The sequence below is a fragment of the Solanum verrucosum genome, unplaced genomic scaffold (assembly GCF_900185275.1).
Source record: "Solanum verrucosum unplaced genomic scaffold, falcon-dt-bn FXZP01000095.1, whole genome shotgun sequence".
Taxonomy (NCBI): Eukaryota; Viridiplantae; Streptophyta; class Magnoliopsida; order Solanales; family Solanaceae; genus Solanum; species Solanum verrucosum.
The window spans coordinates 986,533-1,012,812 of record NW_026020060.1 but is presented as its reverse complement, the minus strand read 5'-3'; the positions used below and the strand labels follow the sequence as shown (position 1 = coordinate 1,012,812).

General features: G+C 36.2%; 1 protein-coding gene across 1 annotated transcript; it reads left to right on the top strand.

The window, feature by feature from the left end:
- Positions 1 to 24,759: 24,759 nt before the first annotated feature.
- Positions 24,760 to 25,494, top strand: LOC125823364 (uncharacterized). The gene has a single exon (XM_049502749.1). The coding sequence runs from the start codon at positions 24,760 to 24,762 to the stop codon at positions 25,492 to 25,494; it is 735 nt and encodes a 244-aa protein (XP_049358706.1).
- Positions 25,495 to 26,280: the final 786 nt, after the last annotated feature.

The window sequence follows — 26,280 nt, the reverse complement described above, 5'->3', positions numbered from 1 at the left end:
CAAACCTCATAGTCACATATGGTGTCACAAAAGGCAGGGTATCACAGGATCAAGAAAAGCATATACATCAAGATGAAATATTTTCAACATATCGATAACCACATTAGAGAACCCTCTTACTCATGACGAGTTTGAAGTGCATAAAACCTATTTTTCTTTGAAGCATTTGAACTTGAACCACTAAGCAGAGACTTTCTACATTCTCTTCCCTTAGCCGTAAGGTACAGAAAATCCCTTATCTTGTGGCCACACTTGCCGCAACCAAAGCAACCATTCGTATCGGCTAAGCATTCAACCTTATGCTTCCTTTCACATTTAGTAGAAGTAGTCGATGAAGACCCATTACCATATTCTCCTTGAGGCTTAAGGTTAGACACCCTATTTTTGTTATCTTTGTTGAACTTAGGAGCCGGAGCATTAGAGGATCCTTGACAGAAAAACCTTTTTCAGAATTTAGAACAACCATGTCCATAGGACCTTGAATGTGAAAAGTCACCATCACCGATACTTTTCCTCTTTACTTCCCTAGATTTCTCATTAAGTTTCTCTTCTTCTATTTATCAAGCATGTACCATTATTCGAGAAATGTTCATATCATTGATGAGCATGGCGGTATGACATTCTTTGACTGCCATCTTGGACACTCCAGAAACAAACTTACTCATCATTGCCATAGGATCGACAACCATAGTAGGAGTATACATAGACAATTGTGTGAATCTCAAAGTATATTCTTTTACACTCATACTTCCTTGTCGAAGGTCAATGAACTCAAGTACCTTTTCCTCTCTCATGTTGTAACACCCTAGAAATTTTTTGAGCTAAGACTCGAACCCTTATTTGTAGTGAGTGAGATTTTTGCAAGAAATTTAAAATTTCTTGATTAAGGTCACTAGATGTAGCACCTTGAGTTCGAAAAAGAGCCAAATTGGAAATAGCAAAATCTGAAATTTTGCAACTTTAGTTAAGTATGAGTTTTGGGTTGACTTCAAACGATCATAACTCCTAGCTCATGATGAGTTAGGTGTGCTACCAGATACCTTAGGAAATATCTTTGAATTATCTTTCTAACGCCACTGAGTTTGCTAAGTTTCAAGTTTGGATGAGTGAGATATAGCTTTTTGAAGTTGGTTGTCCAGTTAGGGAAAGTCAAAACCGGGTTTTAGAGGGGTATTTTGGTCTTTTCCTTACCCAATCAGATTTAATTCATTTTTAGTAATATTTTAAGGGTCTAATTCTATTAGGTTCAGTTTTATAATCCTAAAATTAGCCTAGGGTTTTAGTTAAGAGTTCAAGAAGAGAAAAGAAGAGAAAGAGGAGAAAAGAGGAGATGATCAAAGCGTTCGTCGAGAGTCTTGCGTTTTGTTGCTAATTTTCGCCATGGGTTTAATCCCTAAGAGGTATGTAAGCTTCCATAGTGTTGGGTTTGTTCACCCACATGCCAATCATATTATTTTCAGCGAAATTTCACTCTTGAAGTTGAAAGATTAGAGTTCTTGATGAGTTCTTGATAGGTGTTCTTGAAGTTCATTCTAAATCTTGTTGTGTGGGGTTTTGGATGATTTCTTGAGATCAAAGTGAGTGTTTTAAGGGATTTATTGAGTAGATTAGAGTGTAATTATGTTAAGTAATTGATTCTAAGTGATTGGGGAAGAAACCGTTCGATTCTAGGCGAGTTAGGGTGAGAAAACGAGCAAAGAAGTTCGTCAGATTTTCTGGGTTGGGGGCCTAGCGCGATGCGCCTGCCAAAGCGCCCCAAGCCCACCTCTGAAGTTTAGGGGCTGGTGCCCCGTGCCACCCATAGTGCCAGGGTCGCCTGCCTCACCCAATTTGTTGTCGGTTACCCCGTTTGAGTTCGTTTAAAGTGCAGCTTCACTCCTTTTCGATTCTAACTAATCTAAGCTACTTCTAAAAACCTAAAATCATTCCTAACATGATCATAACCTTGAATTCATAATTAAAATTCAAGGTAGAGCTGAGAGTTAAGTTTTGAGAATTCTTTCGAACATTCTAAGAGAGTCCCTTTGAGTCCTTTTGTGGAGTCTTCTACAACTTCTAGTAACTTGTTTCAAGACTCGAGCAAGTGAGTATGAGAATGATAAGAATGTATTCATGAGTCTACTTTGTCATCATGAGATCCTTCATATCATGAAACATAACTCTTGAATTCATAATTCACATTTAAGAGAGAGTTAAAAGTAGAGTTCAAGAAAGTCTTTGAGTTCAATTGTGAATCCTTTGAGATCAACTATCGATTTGAACTAAGTTTTGAGGAAGTAAGGAAGAGAAAGAGAAGAGTTATATACATGAGTTCCATAATGTTATGTAGACCTACGAGTCAAGTCGTTCATGCCCATAAATTCCGCATGAACTATAGAAGTTGAGTATCTATGAGAGGAGTAATATCTTTATGTCCTAAGTCTTAAGTATTGAGTTCCTAACCCTTCCGAGATTATAATCCTAATCATGGGACTATTACCTATTACCTATGAAGTCCATGAGTTGAGTTGTTCATGACCACAATTTCGCATGAACATTATAAATCAAACACTCTTGAGAGGAGAAGTATCTTTGAGTCCTTGAGTTGAGTAGTTCATGCTCATAAATTCCGCATAAACCCTCTGAGTTGAGCATTCTTGAAATCAGTAGTATCATTTAACTTCTTGAGTTCCAAGTATTGAGTTCGATCTATGGTTATTGAAAACCTTGCCTTGAGTCGTTCATGTCCATAATTCGGCATGAACCATTTTACAGAAGTCTTTTACAAATGTTTTAACTTTATTTTCAGACTTAAGTTTTGAGTTAAGCAAAGAGTTGAGTTCATTTCTTCAAAAGAGTATATCGGGACTATGTATTCCCAAAGAGTAAATGTTTTCACATTTAAACAAGAAAGGAAACTGATATTTCAAAAGAGCCTTTGAGCTAGTTTTTCAGTAAAGAGGGAAACTATTATTTCCAAGAGAGCTTTTATGCTAAGTTTTGAGTAATTATTTCAAACCAAAGAAAGAGTTTTGTTTTTACAAACATATGAGCTAAGTACGTTTTGGGAGTAGTATTGAGCACCGTTATGGGGATGCGAGTTCAGATAACTCAAGTCTTCATAAACCATGTAGCCATCATAGGTATTAATGGGTCATACCTTTTAGATGATCACATAAGTTAAGCTAGTGGATCCACTAAGTTAAAGCATTCTATATGACGGCAAAGTATAGGATAGTTCTGGTAGCGTGGGCAAGACACTTTATCACCACTTAGGCTCATAGTGGTGGTTATCGGTTAGAGAATCTCCCACAGAAACTATATTACTTTATTATATAAGTAAAGTTAAGTTTTTTATTGCATTTTCTTTAACGAACTAAGTTGCTTTTACTGTTTTATAAGCTTTCCATATATTGCATCTTTTACTATTGCATTATCCTTGAGTATCATGAGTTGAGTATTTCAAGTTGAGTATCATATCTTTGAGTTGAGTATCTAATCTCTGAGTTGAGCATCTTATCCATGAGTATTCCTTGAGTTGAGTAAGTTTGATAAGAGTTAAGTATGTTTCCGTTTTATCAAGTTTCAAACTTATGTTTATGCTTTAGAATTCTTCTTACATGCTCGTACATTCCACGTACTGAGCCATTTGGCCTGCATCTTCTCATGATGCATACACAAGTATTCAGGATCATCAACAGGAGCTTCGTTGATACATTTGAGAGTTCGAGTTAGCTATGGTGAGCCTCCTTTCTTCCGGAGGATTTCATTTACCTTTCAGTTTAGTCAGAATGTCGTGGGTCTTGTCTCAACTTCCATCTTTATCAGTTAGAGGCTTCATAGATAGTCAGTATAGTTGAGAAGTCTTTATTATTTTATTTATTTTATTAAATATTTCAAAGACTTAAGTTGCCAATTTTGGGGCGAGTGGAATATATTTTATTATTCAGAGTTTTCATTTGAGTTAAAGTTTGAAATTAAGTTTTATGAACTTTTATTTCAGTTTTTAAGCTTTGTATGCTTGAATCAGTTTTTCGCTTGTAGTCAACCAGGATGAGGGTTCTCTTGGGGACCAACAATGGTCTTCGAGTGCCGGCCACGTCCACGGTGTAGGCTAGGGTCGTGACACATGTCAAGGAGAAATAACTTATCAAGGAAAGAAACCTTAATTTTTTTCCAATCAAGAGGACCCGCATTATCGCCCTCTCTTCTTTATATTGGTTGAACCAAACTGGATCAACACCCTTTAAGTTCATAAGCGACTAACTCCTCTTTTTCCACCGGTATCACTCCCATGATCATCAACATCTTATACACCTCATCAATGAACTCTTCAGGATCTTCCTCAACCTTTGAACCATGAAACTCCAGAGGATTCATTCTAGTAAAGACCCTCAATCAAGATGCCATCGTACCCACATTTGGGTTCTCGGGGACCATAGCCTCCCTATTAACTTGAGCCATCACGATGATGGCTTGAGTCAATACTTGAAAACAACCCAAAACTGCGCACTAATCACTTGTTTGGCCAAAGGGTCGGCCGGAAATGAGGAGCTTGAAGAGGAGCTTAAGGAGGATATCGTTATACATTCTCATTCACATTCCTCCAACCGTATTCTCTTTGTGTGACCATATCTTTAAAAGCATCGGATAATTTCTACTTAGGTCAAGATCAAAGATTCCTTACCGATTGAGTTTTTGTATATAGTTTAACTTAGGTAAAATTCAAATGACCATATCTCCTAGAATATAATTTTTTTGTAGACAATAATCTATCAAATTATGGTCTCTGAGTCTTCTTTCTAACGCTACCAAGTTTGCATCAATTGAAGTTCATAGAAGGAAGTAATGTCCTTTTTATTAGATAATATTATGTTGTGTACTAGCTGCGCACCCGAGGTATATTCCGCATGATAGCGTGGCGAGGCAGCTGCTATTGCCTTCCAGAATATTGGCCGCACGCCCGACACATTTTCTGTGAGATAGAGTGCCTCAATAGCCTCTTAAAAAATCCCCAAAGACGTAGTTCACCTCTCTAGTTAGAAAATGTATCCTATAAAGAGAAATACTCAAGAAACTAACTTCCTTCAAGGTTCATCCATCATAAAAGGTAAGACTTGACCATATAATTTAATAGTTTCATCTTTTTAACATCAATTAATATCTTGAACCCATGAAATCTATTGGTTTTCAAGAAAATCCACCTCTAAAGTTGAAGAAATGTATTTTTACCATCTTTTCCTCCAAAGATCTCACCTTTCTCAAGATTTTTGAGTGTGTACGGTATGTAAGGCTATTCATAGTGTTGGACTAAACACATCCTCACACCCTACATCTAAAATTCAGTCGGTTATAGTTAAATCTAGGATTTTTACCAAAGTTTTCATGAACTTCGAATTGAACTTTATCCCTTGTTATTGAATTTTAATTCTTATCATTGAGAGTTTTGTACTTCATGTATTTTTGTTTCTTGAATTATATTTCATGTTTATTTTATCACATGTACCCTATTTAGTTAAGGATTGTTGAAAGCTTTTGCAAAATTATTTTCATGCATTGACTTTTGAATTAAAATAAGTTCATGTATTTCAAGTTATCAATTGAGAAAAGTTTTAAGGGAACACTAATGGTTCCAAATGCACTATTTTGTATTGAGAAAAATATTGTTAATTCAACAAGAGCATAAATATTTTAAGAAGAAGTTTAAGTCAGTAAAGTAAAGATCATTTTATCCTAAAGAGGGCCTTTTGAATACTAACTCAACATAGATATCAGTATGAGCATTATTGCTCATTTTGGGAGTAGTATTGGGTACCAATTTGGGTACGAGTTTTGATAACTCAAACCCACCCCATAATCTGTGCCCCATGCGTAGATAGGATCGTGCCATTGCTTCGGGCGACTCCTTACCCAGCCTTATTGAGGACTTTTTAGATAGATCCATACGTTAAGTTTTATTGTCCTATACTCCGGCAAGGTATATGATGGATCTGGCAATGTGGGCTTGACGTTGTATCGTCACGAGGTGCATAGTAATGGTTGTCGGTTAAAGAAGCTCACCAAGAAAAGTAAGGTACTATTTTAGAAATTGATGCATTACCTTATTTAGATGTAAAGCCTTACTTGTTTTATTAAATTGCATGCTTTACTTTCCATCAAGTTACTTTCAGTTCATTTATTTAGTTCAGTTATTTATTTCATTTCAGTCTTTATTACATACCGTACATTCCAGTGCTAACGTCATTGGGAAGTACATCGTTTCATGATGCAATTTGAGGTACTCTTGATAGCAGACATTCAAAAAGATCATTTCCCAGCAGCAGCTAGTGGTTCCTCTTCACTTCTGAAGGGCTCTAATTTAGTTGGTCAAGTTTATTTGATTTTAGTCTTTGTTAGATGAATAGTCAGGTAGTCATGGTTCTTGTCCCGACACCTATCTGTAGTTAGTAGAGGCTTCATAGATAGACAAAGTTAGTGAGTCAGTTCAGTCTTTAGTATTCAAAAGTTTGAAAATATTATTATATTTTTGGAAAAGAGCCTAAAATATCCTTGAACTATTGAAAATGGTACAAAATTACCCTCCATCCACCTATTGGCTCCCAAATACCCCTGTCATACACCCATTTGCTCCCAAATACCCTTGTCATCCATCTTTGTATCCAATATCGTCCACTTTTATAACGGATTTTCATTTAAATATTTTTTAAATATGTGGCACCCAATTATTGTATACAATTTAATTATTTCATTAATTTACAAATTCACTCATTATTAATTACACATGACCCAAATTAACGACACCCGACAAAATGAATTAATTACACGCGTCCCAAATTATATTTACCTCACTGATTAAAACAAGTACACCCTTCATTGCAAAGATTTCACTTCATCTTTCAACCTTCTTTCCCAATATATTCACCTACAATCTCAAAAAATAGTACTTAAATGCACACATGTATCACCATAAGAAATCACCAAAACACTCATGATTTTTTATGGTGATACCCGAGTGTATTTTGGTAGTGTTTTTTAGATTGTAAGAAAATATATTGGGGAAGTAAAGTTTAAAAAGGAAGTGAAATTTTGGGAATGAAGGGTGTATGTGTTTTAATCAATGGGGTAAATGTAATTTGGGGCGGGTGTAGTTAATAAGGGTCAGATATAATTAATTTGAGTCAAGTCTAGTCAATTTTGATAGGGTATGATGGATGAGATTGTAAATTAATTTAAGTAATTTAATTGTAGTCAATAGATGGTCGCTAGGTATTTAAAAAATTATTTAAATGATAAATCCGCTATAAAAGTGGTCAATATTGGACCCAAAGGCGGATGGAAGGGTATTTGCCAGCCAATAGGTGGATGTCAGGAGTATTTGAGAGCCAGTAGATGGATGAAGGGTAGTTTTTTACCATTTCGAATAGTTCAAGGGTATTTTAAGCCCTTTTCCGTTATAATTTTAATTATTTATATTAAAATTTATTTGAGAATTTTCATGAGATATCTTTAAATGACTTTGAATGTTCATTTTATATGCCTTTCTTATGTATGTATAATGTTTCGCTCAGTAAGCACCCATGCCAAAGGTTTGCTTGGGACCAACAATAGTTCTGAGTGTTGGCCACCTCTAGGGTATAGTCACGAGGTGTGCATAACTTGGTATTAGAGCACATACTTCAAGGGTCATAGGGTGTCTATGGATTAGTGTGCAATAGAGTCTTGCGTATGGGTGTGTTGTGAACCACACTTATAATCAGGAGGCCATAGGGCATTTAAGATATGCTTTCCATTATTTCATACTCTAGATCATGTAATAAAGTTGTTCCATAAGAAAAATATTCATGTTCATGCGCTGCATAAATCTATTCAACTACCTCTCATACTCAAGGTGATATAAGTAGTAAATCTTAGATTCTAATCGATGAGTTTCTCTTAGATAAATCCATTAGAAAGTAAAGAGACTGCACAAGGACTTTAGAGGAGCCCATTAGTGTGCTTAAGTTTATTGATTCGAGAGAATACATCTTATTATAATAAATCGTGCATTTGAGCCTAAATAAGATGTCCTCTCATACTCTCTTCTCTAAAGTTTATGATGATGTTTCATTGCCTTTGTAATGATCAAGTATAAGTTTGGAATAGAAAGACAATGTAGTCAGGAGTTGACATATCTAGTTATACCTTTGTGATTTTGATGTGAGAGAGCCATAATATTCACTAGATTATGAACTTATTTGGCAAGGTTGTATAATGAATGGGTAAATAACACTTAGGTTGTTAAAGAGAATGTGTTTATATTCTTTAATTAGATAGACTATGAAACAAAGATCGACTATTTTGTCATGACATTTTAGTGACTAGTATTTTATTGATTTTATCTACTAGTTGTAAGTTACTGTATTATGTGAGATGTGTATTGTTATCAATGTTTAGTTCTAGACACTAAGCTTGAATGTGAGATGAGCATTGTAATTTAAAGGTAGACATTATTATAATGTTAGTTTTGAGATTTGATCTAACAGGCTTGACATAGCGTATGTAAGAACTTAAGATGTTAACCTACAAAAAGTGTGATGATACTAGTATATGTGATTCTTAGATGAAAATGATAAATTGGTTATAATTCATTAGATGAAGAAGATCCTTAAGATGTGTACCCAAGACAATATACAGTTATGTGAGGCTTGATATTCATGATTTACTATGTAGAGTAGGCAGAAGTAAGCATTATATTGTACAATTAAGAGTTGGGCCGAAAGGTTTACATATAGATAATGATGATCTTCTCAATATAGTTTAGAGTTTCCTTCAGTTAGGTAGTTATGAACTTAGAAGAGTTGTGTTAGTGGTCTAAGAAGAATAGGTCATATTATTAAGTGTTAGAAGAAGAAGATATGTACGTAAATAGGAGTAGAGGTTATAAAAAGGTGACTATAGATGCAAGGGGAAGTTAAGAGAAGTATCTCCAAGATAAGTAGTAGAAGATTTTTTTGGTATCTCCAGATATGGTCAATCAATAAGAGTTTAGTAATAATTTGCTTAATGTTTCCCCAAATTGTTAGAGTAAAGTGAGCGTATCAAAGTTTAAGGAATAGGAAATAGGGCCATTGACTGAGAAAGTTGGCTTCAGGCCTAAGAGGGAGATGAAAGGGTGATCTGTTTAGAAATGAGTTATGATTGAATATCAATCCATTCCTACTCTAGCGTATTCCTTAAATTTGAATCGCTATAGCACCATGCTTATGTATCACATATCAACATTATACCCATGATCTATGCTAATCCACTTCAGAAAAATTCACCTTCGTGCTCAGTTCCTAGAATAAGAGGCAAAATTTTTAGCTCAGTGACCTCAATCTTATTCCATGAAGTTACGACTATCAGCACTCATGTTTCACAATATGCTCAGTCCCGTGAACTCATGATATACCCTCAATAGCTAGTGAAATCACCCTACACCATGCATATTCTCAGATCAAACTTCTATAATGAAATGGCTTTTGATAGTTTTTTCTCTCTCTAAGCCCTTCTAATGATCCATCTTCAATATTTATAGCGGTGTTGATAACATCATAGTGTTGATGAGATGGTATATCATAATATGCTTTTTCCATGTAAGGTTTTAAGTGTGAGAAATATTGAAATGGGGCTTGGTTATATGTAGTATCTATATGAGAGCATTTTTTGCGTCCCTTTGTAGTAATTCATGATGGGAAGATGGAAAATTCTTAAAAGAGTTGGTTAGCTAGAATTTCAAGAAGTGGGTATAATAGGTTGTAACATCCAAAAAAATTTAAGATAAGATTTGAGCCATTCTTTATGTGTGAATAATATTTCACCGAGTGATTCTAATTTTCTTAGATGTTAAGGTCACTAAAATTCCTTATCATAAAGTTGGGTTGAAAACATTCCTTCCAATTGAGTTTCACAATGAAATCTTTAGAACATAAAGATTTAGGTGTCCCATTGGCTATCAAATCGAAGATATTTCAGTCCCCTTTCCAACACCACCGAGTTTAATAAAACCTGAGCTCATATGAAGGAGTTATGCCCGTTTGAGTGCAGCTCTCTAGTTAAGGCTTTTTCATTCATTTTAAGGAGGGGTATATTGGTCATTTCCTTACCCCACTAGCCTAACATGTTTTACCCACCCAAGTTTAGGGGTCTAATTAGACTAAGTCAATTTTCATTTATTCTAAAAACGTTTAAGAAAATTAGGGCAACGTTCAAGAGGAAAACATGGGAGGTTTCAAGAGCTCTTCAAGAATTTTGGGAAATCGCCAAGAAATTAGGTCTTTGGAGGTATGTAACCTTTCACAGTGTCGGGTTTGTTCTCCCTTACACCAAACATATAAACTTGTACCATGGATTTGTTCTTAAAGTAGATTTATTGAGTTCTTGAGAATTTCTTGAGGTTTTAGCTTCATTCTTTATCAATGGAGTCTTGCTGGCTCTTGAGGTGAAGGTCTTGCAAGTGAGTGTGGTTCTTGATTGATTTTGTGTGGGTTCTCATTAAAATGGTGTTTGGTTTATGAATCTAAGAGAATTTGGAGGAAATCATTCGATTCTAGGTAAGATAGGGCTTGAAATTGAGCAAGAAAAATTCATCAGGTTTTCTAGGCATAGGGTGGGGTGGAGCGCCACTGAGGTACCAAAAGGGTTGACGCCCTGCGCCTGCAGTGCGTGAGAAAGATGTTGCAGTTGTTTAGGGGCTGGCGCCATGCGCTAGGGTCACCTGCCTCCATTTCTCTTTCGTCAGAGTTCTTTTAAATAGTATATTTGCTCTCTTCTTAATTATATGTAACGACCCGAACCGTCGTTATTTAGGAATAGCAAAAATTTAGGAAATTTCTGGGCCACTGTCCCGCTAGGGCAGGCCAAATATCGCTAGGACAGCGGTGTCATGGCAGGGTAAGCTAGCGCCAGAGTGGGATAGGCGAGACAAAATGTAAATAATGTGAAATCTTATTTTCTCCTTCTTCTTAAAATACCTAATTTAGACGTAAACCACCCTAGAAACCCTAAAAAGTTTCTCTAAGCTTGAGAAGGGAGGAGAAAGAGATACCTAGCGTAAGGAGGTCGATGAATTACAGATTTTTGGTCAAGATCACCGTCACAAAGCCCGAAAACAAGAATCGAAGTCAAAACCCCGTTCAACTGCTTGGCCCCCAGGTAGGCTAGGTTTTATAAATTGAGTAGTTATTAATATGTGCTTGATACGTAGTATAATGAAAATCAATGGTTGGATTTATGTGTGGGCCTCTGTGCACCGAACAAAAGATGATTAAATCATAGGAAGAAGCCTTAGATGATGCACTAGGGTTAAGTATGGTCAATTTTTTTATCAAGTGATATATGTCGGTGAATACTTCATTGTGATGGTTGTGAATTCATATTAGTGGGATGTATGTTAGTAATTACGTCATTATAATGTGTGTATGTATGCAAATGTTGTGTTATGGATCACACTAATCGTATATGAGAATAATTGACTGAGGTATGCCATGAATCATGACTTGATTGTATGATTATGAGAATATACTTGTGATTGTGATTGTGGCTTATTGAATGGATCGGGTGCTGTGTTCCGACATACTAACTTGGATCGGTTTCCTCGTTCCGGCATAAATATGGGATCGGTTGCCACGTTCCGGCATAAACATTAGATCGGGTACCACGTTTTGATATGCTAACAGTTTGGGTTTGGTTCCATGAGAGGACCAATGACTTGACATAATTGTATATCTTGAGGATTGTGAAATTCTACATGGTACTGTATTGATAAGTGATATTGTATTTCCCCGGAGTGGTTATATGGTTATGAGGACTTATATCTGATTGTTCTTCTATGTGGAGTAAACTTGTTATGTATCTCATTGTTGAACGAATCGGGAAGGCCAAGGGTTCAAGGGTCGTAGTAATTGAGAGAAAGGGTTGTCCATGTATTGCAAGGGCGAGAAGTGGGGATAGTGTACGTGATGTAAAGACTTAGGTGGATTTCACCTTGGAGGAAGGGGTTTGTGGTTATTAGTTAGTAAACTTAATGTAATGTACCATGTAGCAAAGGTTGGGTAAGGTGAAGACAAAGTAAGGGTATGCCGTGGTGGTTAGTCGGAATGTTTGTAGTTGTATTCGTGGACTCTTCTGTGCGTTTGGATGGTTAGGCTAAGATCAAGAGCTTAGTAAGTATATTGACAGAGAAAGTGGTTAGCAGTAAGGGTGCTAGTGTAGTTCTGAGGTAGTCGAGAAAGGGTAAAGGTGGAGAGGCGAGTGGTTTATTGCAAACTCTTGCTAGTTGATTTCCTATGTTATGCAGTGGTCGTCGGGTTGACCAATGATGCCTACCAATATGTGTGGTTTTGCACTGATACTACTCTTGTTATGCCTTTTTGGCAAAATCTGGATGCAGGATGGTAATGTTTCGTTAGATGAAGACATAGAATTCTCCAGCAGCTTCTATTTTACCTTCTACATGATGGGATTTGTGTCTTTTCATTATTATGTCTTGTTGTACTCTTAGTAGCTCTTGTACCTAATTAGACTAGATCCTTGAGGGTGTTAATTACTTTATAAGTCTTAACTCGAATTTGTTTAAGAGTGTTTTCATTTATAAAAACACTTTGATTTTAATCATCTTTGTTTTTCATTAATTTTCCACATGTTTTAACTATTGGGATATGAGGTTCTCCTACTTAGGTGTTAGGGTAAGTGCCCGCATGGCCCAGTGGGTTAGGTCGTGATAAATTGGTATCAGAGCCCATGTTACTGGTCTCCCAGTACAAGAGCAAAATGTTGACTAGACTCCTGTTGATTGGTGTGTTGATGTCCACATCTAATCTACAGGAGGAAAGGAAGCATTCTAGGAAGTCGTTCCACCTTCTTTCTCTCTTTTCATGCGTGTGTCGCTTGTGGTATAAGTTGAGTCCAATTGGTATCTCAACGGAGTGAACCGTACGTCGTGGTCACAACCGAGAGACCAGAAACAAAGCAAAATTGGAACTGAGAAGATTCCAATTGGTATCTGGCCCTAAGGGTTGCGTAATTGTATGGATGAAAGGAAACGGTCATCCATGGATGCGAACTAACTAATAATTTGGACATGTCTGTGCATTGTATCTTGAAAGCTATGAATGCGTTCTTCTGTTGTTGGAAATAACTGTGAATGTGAAGTTGTAATTGCTTGAATGTGATGAGATGATTATGTGCACAATAAATGTGTATCTGAACTTTGATACGTGCAATATGTTGGCCTAGTTGTTGAAGTGATGCGAGTTGTAAATGCGTGAGTATCGTGAAACTCGTGGTGAAAAGAAGATCCTCACTAGGTTCAATGTAAGGGCAGATAAAACCACGAGGTGATTTGTAAGGAAGATCTGAATGTGTCTTGCGCTTGTGTAATAACTATGTGAGTGTCTAGGTGAATCCTGGGGATGTGTGGGTTGTGGTGCTGAAATAATGAGAATGAATTTGTTCGTGTATCGTGGAATTGACTTGGGGAAGACAATGATTTTTTCCTAGCTCGAACAATTATCCTGAAATTGTTTGGTAAAGCTGGGAACCTTTGGGAAATTTCATTAAAGAGAAAAACCCCAAAAAAATAAAAAAATCTTGGCCTGAGTTCTTGTTCTGTCTGAGCAGCTGAGGCAGGATTATTCCCACTAGGGCGAAACCAGCAGAATGGGATTTCTCCCCCAGAGTGGGACGGGGCAAGGCAGAACCTCAGCCTGCCTCCTTTGTTTTCCCAAGTTACCCAAATAAACCCCAAATGGTATTCTGGCTAACCCCTGCAATTCAATCAGTGTTCAGCAATCGAGAATAGTTTATAAAACCTAGTAATTAACTATTTACCATCGAAACAGTAGAAAACAAAACCAGCATCGATGTGCTACAAAAACATAAAGAAAGGCGAAAAGATAAAAATAAAGTTTTGTCCTAAATTACAAGCCCAAAAAGGGCGAAGAAACAATCAAGAACCCTGGGATTGGGATGTATCAACATCAGAGTCGAGGTCCTCTTAGGGCATCTCGCCAGCCCAAACCTCATTCAACATAGGGAACTCCGCGTAGTCCTCTGGCTCGAGACGGGGAATCTCCCTGTCAGGGGCAACACAAGAGAATATGACCTTAACAGCCTTCCATATTCGGGACATCAGAAGAACCCTTGACAAACCCTTCTTCCTCTCTTGACACAACTGGCGGTGGAGCATCTCGACTTCCAGGGCGGTGTTGGGTGGAACCGAAGTATTGTAAGGAAATGAGCATCCCAACCATCTCCTGACAGCAGTCAGGTCCTCCTCCACACGGGCTCCGGATAGTGGGACCTTGGACTGGCTTGGACGGGCATCACCACCTGCTCCATCATCACCTCCCTCGTTGTCCTCCTTGGCAGCCGCCTGACTATTGCTAGCACGGTTGGTCCTCCTTCTTTTGTTCCTGGAAGTAGAACACTGCCTAATCAAAAGAAGATGAAATGGGGGATCCATGGGAAGTACCTTGTCGGTGTCTTAAAGTGGCACTCCCGCCCGCTTGCACAGCGCGATCACCAGTCCCAGTAGGAAAAAGGCCTTATTGTTGCCCCCATAAATCATTTTCCACTCTGAGATGATTTGTTCCCCCACATTTAGCTCAATGCCCCATATAACGCACGCCACCACTAAGGCCCGAGGAAATGTCACGTCGGTGTGATTGACCAACGGGCGGATCCTCCTAGTAACCAAGTGTAGCCACCACCTAGCATCTGATGACCAGTCCGTACTAGTGATGCCCACTGCGGTATCCCAGTAGATCATATCCTGGTGCACAGGCTGGATCAGGGTGTCCCTCAACCAACCCTTATCCATCTCCATCAGCTTGGCCTCGTACTCCGCATTTGAGACCTCGGGCACCTCTAGTGCCTCATTGATAGCTATGGCATTCAGGGGGATGTTGATTCCCCGGATGTGGATGACGGCATGAAGGTCATCCCATTGAACAGTAGGCAGGACAACGTACAACTCCCTCACCCAGGTATAGCGAGCAGTAGGGGGAGCCTCTGACAGTGGGGCCCAACCGAATTTCGTAAGCCGAGCGTGAAAGGCATGTGCTTACTCCTCCAAATTCAGCAAGTGAAAACCCCGCTCACAGCAGAATGTAATATTCCAGTGGTCATGGTACCGTTCCCTACTAGCAGTATCAAAAAACCGGACGAAGGGGAAATTTTCTTCATTGATACCCACCATTTAGAGATCCTGCAACAAGATAATAAGCACGTTAGAACACCGGGGAATTAGGCAAAATCTGGTTAAAAGGGGAAGGGAGAAACTTTTTATCTTAAGGGGATGCATGCCACTGGTCTGACATATCCCGCCACAACATCCAAAATCCCGCAAGGGCAGGATAATGGATGCCGCCACAGCGGGATGAGGGTCGCCAATACGGCCTTCATCTGGGACGAACACCAGGCGCGATCATGGTGCCTCTTCGTCCCAAACCCCTCATTTTTCACAAAATTTCAGCAGATTAAAGTACATAAAGTACCCTAGTACCTAAATATGCAATCATTTTAGCAAAATAATTCCTAATTAGTACCCAAATCTGAGTTTTACACCAAGAGACCTTTCAACTTCCCCCACCTGTTTGGTATTGATTCAACTGTATTTCTACAAAATCCTTACGTCCAGAACGTTGTGGAGATGTTGGGAACGTAAGGAAAGTACCCATGCTACATTTTCCTTACCAATCTAGCAACCCATGCTCATTTTCAAAAACTACCCATAAACCGTTTCCAAATCAATTGTTTAACAGCATGCATAATTAAGCATATAGTGAAGTGAATGATCATGAGAAATGAGAATTTACCTTGTTTTGGAGGTTCGAAAGAGAGTGATCGAGAGATTTTGGGAGTTTTTGGGTGTAGAGGAGGAGAAATGGGAAAATCTTTTGCCTCCCCCCCTTTCTATTTTCGATCTCCCACTACAGTGGGAGATTTCTCACCACAGCGGCCCCAACTCAGTGGGAGGGTTGTTGCCCTGGCGAGGTCAGGCTGTGTAGATAGGTCGCGTTCATTTCTTCGTGTATTGCCTTAAAATTCTTAACCGACCCATTGAGTATAGCATCGTTTGTGTTTGATTTGGAGGAGTCACCATCGGTCGTGGTTTCCAAAATGGACCAATTCTTTAGTTAGAATTAACCCGAGATAGGGTTGTGATGATCCAAGCACTAATAATTTGGGGACAAACGAGGGGTAAATTGGTATCTATTGTAACGGCTTGAGCCGTCGTTATTTAGGAAAAACAAAAATTTAGGCAATTTCTGGGCCACTGTCCCGCTAGGGCAGGTCAGATGCCTATAGGGGGCGGCGCCACAGCGGGGTAAGCTAGTGCCAAAGCGGGATAGACGAGACAAAAACTAAATAACACAAAATCTTATTTTCTCTTTCTTCTTAAAATACCTAATTTAGACGTAAACAACCCTAGAAACCCCTCCAAAAAGCTCCTCTAAGCTTGGGAAGGGAGGAGAAAGAATTTCTAGCGTAAAGAGGTCGATGAATTGCGGATTTCTGGTCAAGATCACCATCACGAAGATCGAAAACAAAAATCGAAGCCAAAACCCCATGTAGCTGCTTGGCGCCCAGGTAAACTAGGCTTTATTAATTGAGTAGTTATAAATTTGTGTTCGTTGGGTAGTATAATAAAAATCAATGGTAGGATTTATGTGTGGGCCTTCGTGCACTGAACAAAATATGATTAAATCATAGGAAGAAGCCTTAGATGATGAACTAGGCTAAGTATGGTCGATTTTTTTATTAAGTGAGATATGTTTGTGAATACTTCATTGTGATGGTTGTGAATTCATATTAATGGGATGTATGTAAGTAATTATGTCATTATAATGCGTGTATGTATGCAAATTATGTGTTATAGATCACACTAATCATATATGAGAATAATTGAATGAGGTATGCCATAAATCATGACTTGATTGTATGATTATGAGAATATACTGGTGATTGTGGCTTATTGAATGGATCGGGTGTTGTGTTTCGACACACTAACTTGGATCGGTTGCCACGTTCCAACATAAATATGGGATCGGTGTCCACGTGCTGGCATAAACATTGGATCGGGTACCACGTTCTGGTATACTAATAGTTTGGGTTTGGGTTCCATGAGAGGACCAATGACTTGACATAATTGTATATCTTGAGGATTATGAAATTGTATGTGGTACTGTAATGAAAATTGATATTGTATTTTCCCTGAGTGGTTATATGGTTATGAGGACTTATATCTGATTGTTCTTCTATGTGGAGTATACTTGCTATGTATCTCGTTATTGAACGAATCGAGAAGGCCAAGGGTTTAAGGGTCGTAGTAATTGAGAGAAAGGGTTGTCCGTGTGTTGCAAGGGCGAGAACTGCGGGTAGTGTATGTGATGTAAATACTTAGGTGGATTTCACCTTGGAAGAAGGGATTCATGGTTAGTAGTTAGCAAACTTGATGTAATGTACCATGCGGCAAAGGCTGTGTAAGGTGAAGAGAAAGTAAGGGTATATCGTGGTGGTTAGTCGGAAAGCTTGTAGTTGTATTCGTGAACTCTTTTGTGCGTTAGGATGGTTAGCCTAAGATCAAGAGCCTAGTAAGTAGGTTGACAGGGAAGGTGGTTAGTAGTAAGGGTGTTGTGTAATTCTGAGGTAGTCGAGAGAGGGTAAATGTGGAGAAGCGAGTATTTTATTGCATACTCTTGCTAGTTAATTTGTTATGTTATGCGGTGGGCGTCGGGCTGACCGATGATTCCTACCAGTAAGTGTGGTTTTGTACTAATACTACTCTTGCTATGCTTTTTTGGCATAGTCTGGATGCAGGATGGTGATGTTTCATTAGATGAAGACGAAGAATTATCCAGCAGCTTCTACTTCTCCTTCCGCATGGTGGGAGTTGTATCTTTTCATTTTTATGTCATGTTGTACTCTTAGTACCTCTTGTACATGTCTAGACTAGATCCTTGGGGGTGTTAATTACTTTACAAGTCTTAACTTGAATTTGTTTAAGAAGATTTTCATTTATAAAAAGACTATGATTTCAATTATCTACATTTTTTGTTAATTTTCCGCATGTTTTAACTATTGGGATATGAGGTTCTCCTATTTTAGGTGTTAGGGTAGGAGCCCGCATGGCCCCGTGGGTTGGGTCGTGACATTATAACTATCTAAAACTTAAGTAATCACTGCGAGATCCTATATATCCTAATCATCACTCTTGAATTCTCATTCCAAATTCAAGGTAGAGTTACGAGTAAAGTTCAAGAGGGTCCCTTGAGTCAAATTGAGAATTCTTTTTGTAATAAACTATAGTTTTGAGATAAATCTTGAGGAAGTAAGTATGAGAATGAAAAAAGTTTCATTTATGAGTTTCTATTTTTTCATTGAGATCCTTGAGTCGATTTGTTCATGTCAATAATTCTGAATGAACTCTATGAATTGAGTAATCTTGAGAGGAATAGTATTGTTGAGTTTTGCATTTCGAGTTCTTGAGTTCTGAGTACTAAGTTTCCATATTGCTATTAAGATCCCTAGGTTGAGTCGTTCATGTCCATAATTCTGCATCAACCCGATGAATTGAGTTATAAATCTATAGCAGCTTCTTAAAGACAACACTTGAGTTTTAAATTGAGTTTTTGAGGAAGTAAAGATGAGTTTTGAGAAAAAGCTTCTAAAATATGATTAGTATGACAATCGAGTATGACATCACTGTTTAAGCAGTATGGTATCTAGATATACCATCAATGTTTATGCAATATGACTTCCTGAGTCATCAGTGATCATATTACAATATGATTTTCATATATTTTGAGAAAGAGTCTTCATGTATGAATTGAATAAGAGTATAAGGTAACAAACTATTCCCAAAGTATCAGTTTTTACATTGATAAAAGGGAAACTTTGATTTCTAAATGATTTATGAGTTCAAAGATATTTCAAGAGTAGTCACATCTTTTAAGAGGATAGTTTGAGAATTATCTCAAACCAGAGGAAGAGTATGTTTTTAAACATTGAGCGAGTTCAAACAACTCAAATTCCTCATAAACCATGTATGCCAATATGGGTACAAGATCATACTTTTTAGATGATTCATAAGTGCCTTCGGGCAGAGCTTAGTGGATCCACTTAGTTGAGGATGTCCTATACCCCAGCAAGGTATAGGACAGTTCTGACAGTGTGGGTGAGACGATGTATCATCACATAGCTCATAGTGATGGTTGTCGATTAGTGAATCTCCCACATAAGAGTAAGGAGTTATTATTGTATTTTCATACATCTTGAATTTTTGTCTACTGTTTACAAAGTTATATATATATATATATATATTTCATATTATTCTCATTGCTTTATATCATGTTGAGTTGAGTTAAGTTGAGATGAGACAAGGTGAGTATGTCTTCCCTTCCTATCAGTTCAAGCTATATATGTATGTTTCAGTTTTCCCCTTGCATGCTTGTACATTCAATGTAGTGACGCCCTTCGGCCTGTATCATTTTATGATGGAGATACAAATGTTCAGGGTCATCATCAACAGGCGCTCTGTTGATACCACTTGCAGTTCCAATTTGCTTTGGTGAGCCTCCTAACTTCCGGAGGGTTCTACATTTACTATTAAGTTTGTTAGGATGTCGCAGGTCTTGTCCCAACTTCCATCATCATATTCAAAGGCTTCATAGATAGTAGTATTATGAGGAATCTTTTTCCATTTTCCTTGTTAATGTTTTAAGACTTGAGTTTCCTTTTTTTGCCTAGTTAAATACTATTAAACATTATTAGTTATTTATTTTGAGAAAATTGAGTTAATCTTTTCATTTGAGTTCCTATGTTATTGAGTAAGTCTTGCGCTGAGTATTGAGTCAGGCCAAGGGTTCGCTTGGAGAAAAGCAATGGTTCTCCTGTGCCGGTCACGTCTAAGGTGTAGGCTCGGGGAGTGGCATAGGCTTGAATATGGTGTCAAAAGTAAGTAGATAATAAATTCTTGATTATAACTTGAGGTCTGTTGAATGAGGTAGTAAGAAAAAGTAGTATTCTTGGAATTAAAGTACCGACCAGTATATATTATAATTACATAATTTAGATTAGTCATCATCTCTAATATGAGGTGCATTAGAAGTGAGCATAGTACCCACCTGAGACATGTCATCCATGAAGCTGAGGATCCTAGCCAAAGTATCATGAAGCATTGGTGTGGCCACATATCTTGGTGGAGGATGGAATGGCCCCACACCCTCTGGCTGACGTTGAACATGCTCAACCTCTATTGGGGCTTTGGTGCTGGTGTCCACTCCCAACATCTAGATTGACCTCTTTCTCTGCCCTAGCTAGAGCTCCACCTGGAGGTGTAGGAGGCTCTCCCCACCTACAGTCTATCTCGTCCTAGCTATATGAGAAAGAGTGAAGTAAACAAAGTTTATATGTTAATACAACCATCAACGAATGATAAGAAACAATGAAGTATTACTAAGAATGCCCTATAGGCTCTAGAAGATTGTACACATACATCATCGTACCGATCCACAAGACTCTACTAGACCCTTGCTCCTATACTTGTGACAACGGTGAATCTAAAGCTCTGATACGACATTGTCTACTACAACCCAGCGAGTGAACAAGACTAAATCAAACACAAGGTGTGTATGACACAATTTAAGTTAAAACATAAATAATAAGCAGAAGATCAAAATAATATATAGAGAAAAGAGGCCATATATATATATATATATATTACTAAAAGTGGGAAGCTTCAAAGATGAAAAGTTAGATTACCATTTTACCCCTAGGCTAAATTAAACATCTAATTAATAAATTATTAAATAATAATATTTTAATTATTATTCGAATTGTTAGTTATTTATTATAAAAACAATGAAAGAATCATTATATTTATGTTAATAGTGTTTGACCTTCCAATTTTCCATGTGACTTTTCATGTTTCCGTGATTTTTTGGAAGCTCCAAAGATGAAAAGTTAGATTACCATTTTACCTCTAGGCTGAATTAAATATTAAATAGTAATATTTTAATTATTATTTGAATTGTCAGTTATTTATAGTTTTGGACCTTTCATTTTTTCATGTGACTTTTCGTGTTTCCATAATTGTTGTCCTATAAATTTAACTTTTTCAAGAAAGACTTTTATTTACTACTCCTACAATTCTTGTGTGTAGGAGCTCTAAACAGGTGAAATAATGTCACAATTTGTGGTGAAACTTGTGAGATCCCCCTATACAGTCATATGAATAGACAAGAATTCAACGATTGAAGCATCAGAGCTTGGTGTGTTAGTTTTATACTTATTTGTAGTGATTAGAATTATAATAAGACTTTTCTATTTGTCTTCATATAGTTGAATTGTTGTTAGCAACTTGCTTTAATTTCAGATTTTTATTTTGTATGCTCAAATATTTAGTTTTCATTATTGAGACTAAAGCAAAAAAAAAAATGCCTAATTGTCTTGCTCATGTGTATCTTTCTTCCTTTTTTTCTTCTTTGTACTTATAATTTTACATATACATTAACTATCATCTTTAAGAATGAATGTGATAAAATGTTTACTTTTTTTTTGGAAAAAAGAAGAATGTGAAACATATACCATTAGATTGATGGTGGATAAGTTATGTATTATGAAGAGAAAATTAAATTCTATATAAAAATAGTAGTTATGTTCATAGATATCCTGATTTTCAAAATATAAATAATAAGACTTTTTTACACCTTAGTTTTAAATATTTATAATTAACTAATTGGTTTAAAGTGCTTGTGGATAAAAATTTACTAAAATATTTTGATCACGTTCATTATACTTATCAGGAGATTCATAAGACAAAGTGAAAAAATGGAAAGGTTTTGTTTTCCTTTCACTCAAAGTTAATCTTACATCATTTTTGGTACAAAAACTAAATAATCTCCTCTCAAGCTGTTAACTGAAGAAACATTAATATTACACCACGATTTGCAGAGGATTAATCTCATGCAATTTTTTGATCTTTAAACATTATTCTACCAATAAAAATGAACTTTTAACACTATCGAGGAATTTAATTTTGATTGTTTTTATCTTTTACTTTTTTCTTTACAAGCTTATTTTTTTACTTATAAATAGAGTTTACTTTATAAATTTCTTATATTATTATCTCGGTGCATTATTTTGAAGGTCATAAAATTTGAGTGTCACAATTAGTACAAAGACAAAGTAAGAAATCTCAATTATACATATTTTACAAAAAAGAACTCAAATCATATATTTTAATAGTATTTATTTTTTAAAGAAATAATTTACTCAATAATACGGGATACACGCGCAAAGGGCGTTCCCATAAACTACTATATATATATATATATATATATATACTAGTTTTTTGACACGTGGGTTGCACGTGATTACCAATTCAGAAAATATATGTTATAGTAAATAGTATTTGTTATTTAAGCGAAGATTTGAATAATAAGTTTTGCACAAAATAATTTGGCAGATTATTTTGTAAATGTTCAATTTGGATCGTCATATATATCTCTTATTTACGCGAACCTATGAAGATTGTCAATGAAATATTTTATTAGTCTAATGCAATAATGCATATGTTTATTTCAATTTGATGAGAGTCAATCATGTAAGTAGTCATATCTTACTAATATTACCTTATAGACGATATTTGTTGTAATTTTTTCTTGTCATATAAATGGATGTGTTTTGCAACTGTATTCCACGTTAAATTATTTAGATGTATTTTTTTAGAACTATTTTTTATATTAATTTTTATTTTATTAGTTATAACATAATAGATGTCATTCTTGTTGTTGACTCCCATATTTGACTTCTCTATTGACTTTGTACATAAATAAAAGATAGTTATCTTACTGTCCATAGTTAACTAATAAAGGTTCCTTTTTTACCTGAAAACTAAAAGTTAAAATTAAATAATATATTCTATCTATGAAATCATATCTATAATCACATGTTTATCTTACATCAAAAAAAAGATATAGTTAATATACTTCAGCACCCTGTTATAACATATTGTCACAACCCAAAAATGGATGTGATGGCACTCGTCTTATCCCACCAAGACAAGTCAGCCTAAAACCCAATCATTTTGATAGTGTGGAAATAAAATAAAAATAAAAGTCCAATAACAATTACTAATACGAATAACAAGTCAACTTAACTCAATCCACAAAACCTGGTTGTCACATGCACAAACCTCTAATGTAAATACTAGAATTGAAATAAAATACTTAAGTCTCAAATGACGTTGTCGTTCAAGTAAAAACAAAATCATAAACATGAGTAAGAAGGTCCATTGAGATGACAAACAACTACCTCACAAATCTCCACAGAAAGCCTCGTAAACGAAGAGAATAGAAGGTATCACGAAGATCTGGTCTTGTAACCTACAAAAATGTAGAAGCAAGGGGTGAGTACCAAAATACGGTACTTAACAAGTAAACTTATAAACACAAGCTAAGGGAACAGAATACGGGTACTCCTTACACCCCATCCGAACCTTCACAACTACAACCTGCATAAAGCCAGTCAAACCTAACAGTTCACAGTTTCCATAGCACACAGCTCAACAACAACACTCTAACAAATTACATATCCTCAACAACAACTCGATATTCATCAATCACAACTTCCACAGAAAGGCATTCACAAGATCAGCAACACACAAGATCAAGTTCATCAATGATAAAAATGTGCAATGCAATGAAATGCAATGTCAAGTATAGTGATGCATGTCTGACCTAACGATACACACCCGTTGTCTCTCAATCTGGAATCCATGGAGGACATATCCGTCCATCTATCTGTCACGGAACGCGACATGTCCCTCGATAATAGAATCAATCACGGTGTGCTATACTTCCCTCGAAATATAGTATATATCGCGGTGCGCGACATGTCTCTCGAAGTGGTACATCCTCTTTAATTTCTTACTCTTTCTCAATTCACATAACACTTGTCACAATCATGTCTCAGAACAATGCAAATGACATGTTCACAAAAATAATGAGGAGGTAACAATTTTCACAATAAGGCACAATTCACAACAACACAAAGATTCAACAAGCGTTTCAAACCATCCTTAATACATCACACATCAACAATTAATCACATTGCCTTTTATTACTCTTTTTTTCATCATTAAATTTAATCAATATGAACAAGTCAACCCATCACCAAGTCTCCTTACCCCCCAAACACATATTACAAGGAAATACACGAATTCCATACACTTAACAAGGGTTTAGAAATCCACTTACCTCAAATAACCAAACAATCACTCCGGAACTCAAGTCTTCCCTTTTCGTTGAGCATTCAAATTAATGAAATCTATTCAAGTACTTAATCACAATAAGATTTTGAAACTAACAATACTCATATTAGTATATGTTGAGAATATGTCTCAGGATATTACTGAAATAAAACAGTTAGCTATTTTTAGGATTTTTAAATTATGTTATTAGAGTCCTATTTGACTTACATTTAGGAGTTAGTTCTTTTTATTTTTTATTTGAATTAAGCTGATAAGTTAGTATCTTATTTTTCTATTTTTAGTTAGGAATTATATCTATAAATGCAAGTCTCTGAATTATTAATAAAATAATTCCCTTTGATAATACTACAGTATTTTTTCTCTCAAAGTCTTTCTCTGTTATTTTCTTTATTTCTTTATTAAAATCCCAACAATTGGTATCTAGAGCCTTCTTCTTAAGGGACCTGTGAGTAGAAAAAAAAAATTATGAAAATAGTTTTTCACGAATGGCTCCTCCTATTTTTTATGGTGAGAATTATCAACTATGGGCTGTGAGAATGGAAACTTACTTGGAGGCTCTTGATCTTTGGGAAGCCATGGAAGAAGATTATGAAATTAATTTGCAGCCAAATAATTCCACCGTGGCCCAGATCAAGAGTCACAAGGAAAAGAAAACCATTAGGTCGAAGGAAAAAGCAACTTTGTTTGCAGCTGTTTCAACAACTGTTTTCACGAAAATCATGACTCTCACATCACCAAAAAATATTTGGAATTATCTGAAGAAAGAATATGCTGGAGATGAAAGAATACGAGGAATAAAGGTATTAAATTTAATGAGGGAATTCGAATTGCAGAGAATGAAAGAGTCAAAAACAGTCAAGAAATACTTTGACAGATTTCTTGGTATTGTCAACAAGGTAAGATTACTAGGGACTGAATTTAAAGATACAAGAATTGTTGAAAAAATTCTTGTTACAGTGCCCGAAAGATATGAAGCATGTATAAATACCTTGGAAAACACACAAGATCTGTCCAAAATTACCTTGGCAGAATCGTTAAATTCTTTGCAGGCTCAGGAACAAAGGAGACTTATGAGGCAAGATGGCATGGTTGAAGGAGCATTAGTAGGCAACCACAAAACTCAAAGCAAGGGTAATTTTTTGAAAAATTACCCACCTTGTCAGCACTGTGGAAAAAATGGACATCCTCCATATAAATGTTGGAAAAGACCATATGCATAGTGCAAGAACTGCAAACAACTTGGTCATGTGATTTGCAAAAGCAAATTTCAAAAAGATGAAACAGTTTCCCAAGTCACTACTGAAGAAGACCACTTATTTGTGGCAACTTGTTTTTCAACCAAAAAATCTGATTTTTGGATGATTGATAGTGGTTGTACAAACCACATGACATATGAAAGAAATCTTTTTAAAGAGTTCATCCCTATGGAAAATAAGAAAGTCAGAATTGGGAATGGTGAATGTATTCCTGCAAAAGCAAAAGGGTCTGTTTCAATTAAAACAAATTCAAGTACCAAAATAATTTTAGAGGTTTTTTATGTGCCTGATATTGATAAAAGTTTGTTTAGTGTTGGTCAGTTAATAGAAAAAGGATTTAAATTATTATTTGGAGACAAATATTGTCGAATTTTTTATTCTACTAAGCAAGAGATTTTACAAGTTGAAATGAGAGGTAAGAGCTTCTCATTTAATCCAACAGAAGATGTACACAAGCCTTGCAAGACAAATGATGAATTAGCAGATTTGTTCACAAGGTCAATTTCAGATGAGACTACAATCTACAATTCCTGATCCAAGAAGTAGTGTTGAGAATATGTCTCAGGATATTACAGAAATAAAACAGTACCATTTTTCGGTGCGGAGTTGGTGACTGAGGAATTCATAGTGTAGTAGGTGGTAGTGTGGAATTCATATACTTTTTAAGAAGAATTATTTTTGGTAGGTGAGGAATACTTTTGGTAAATGAGGAGTTCATGCTTTTATGTTTTTACAATATTAATTTTTACT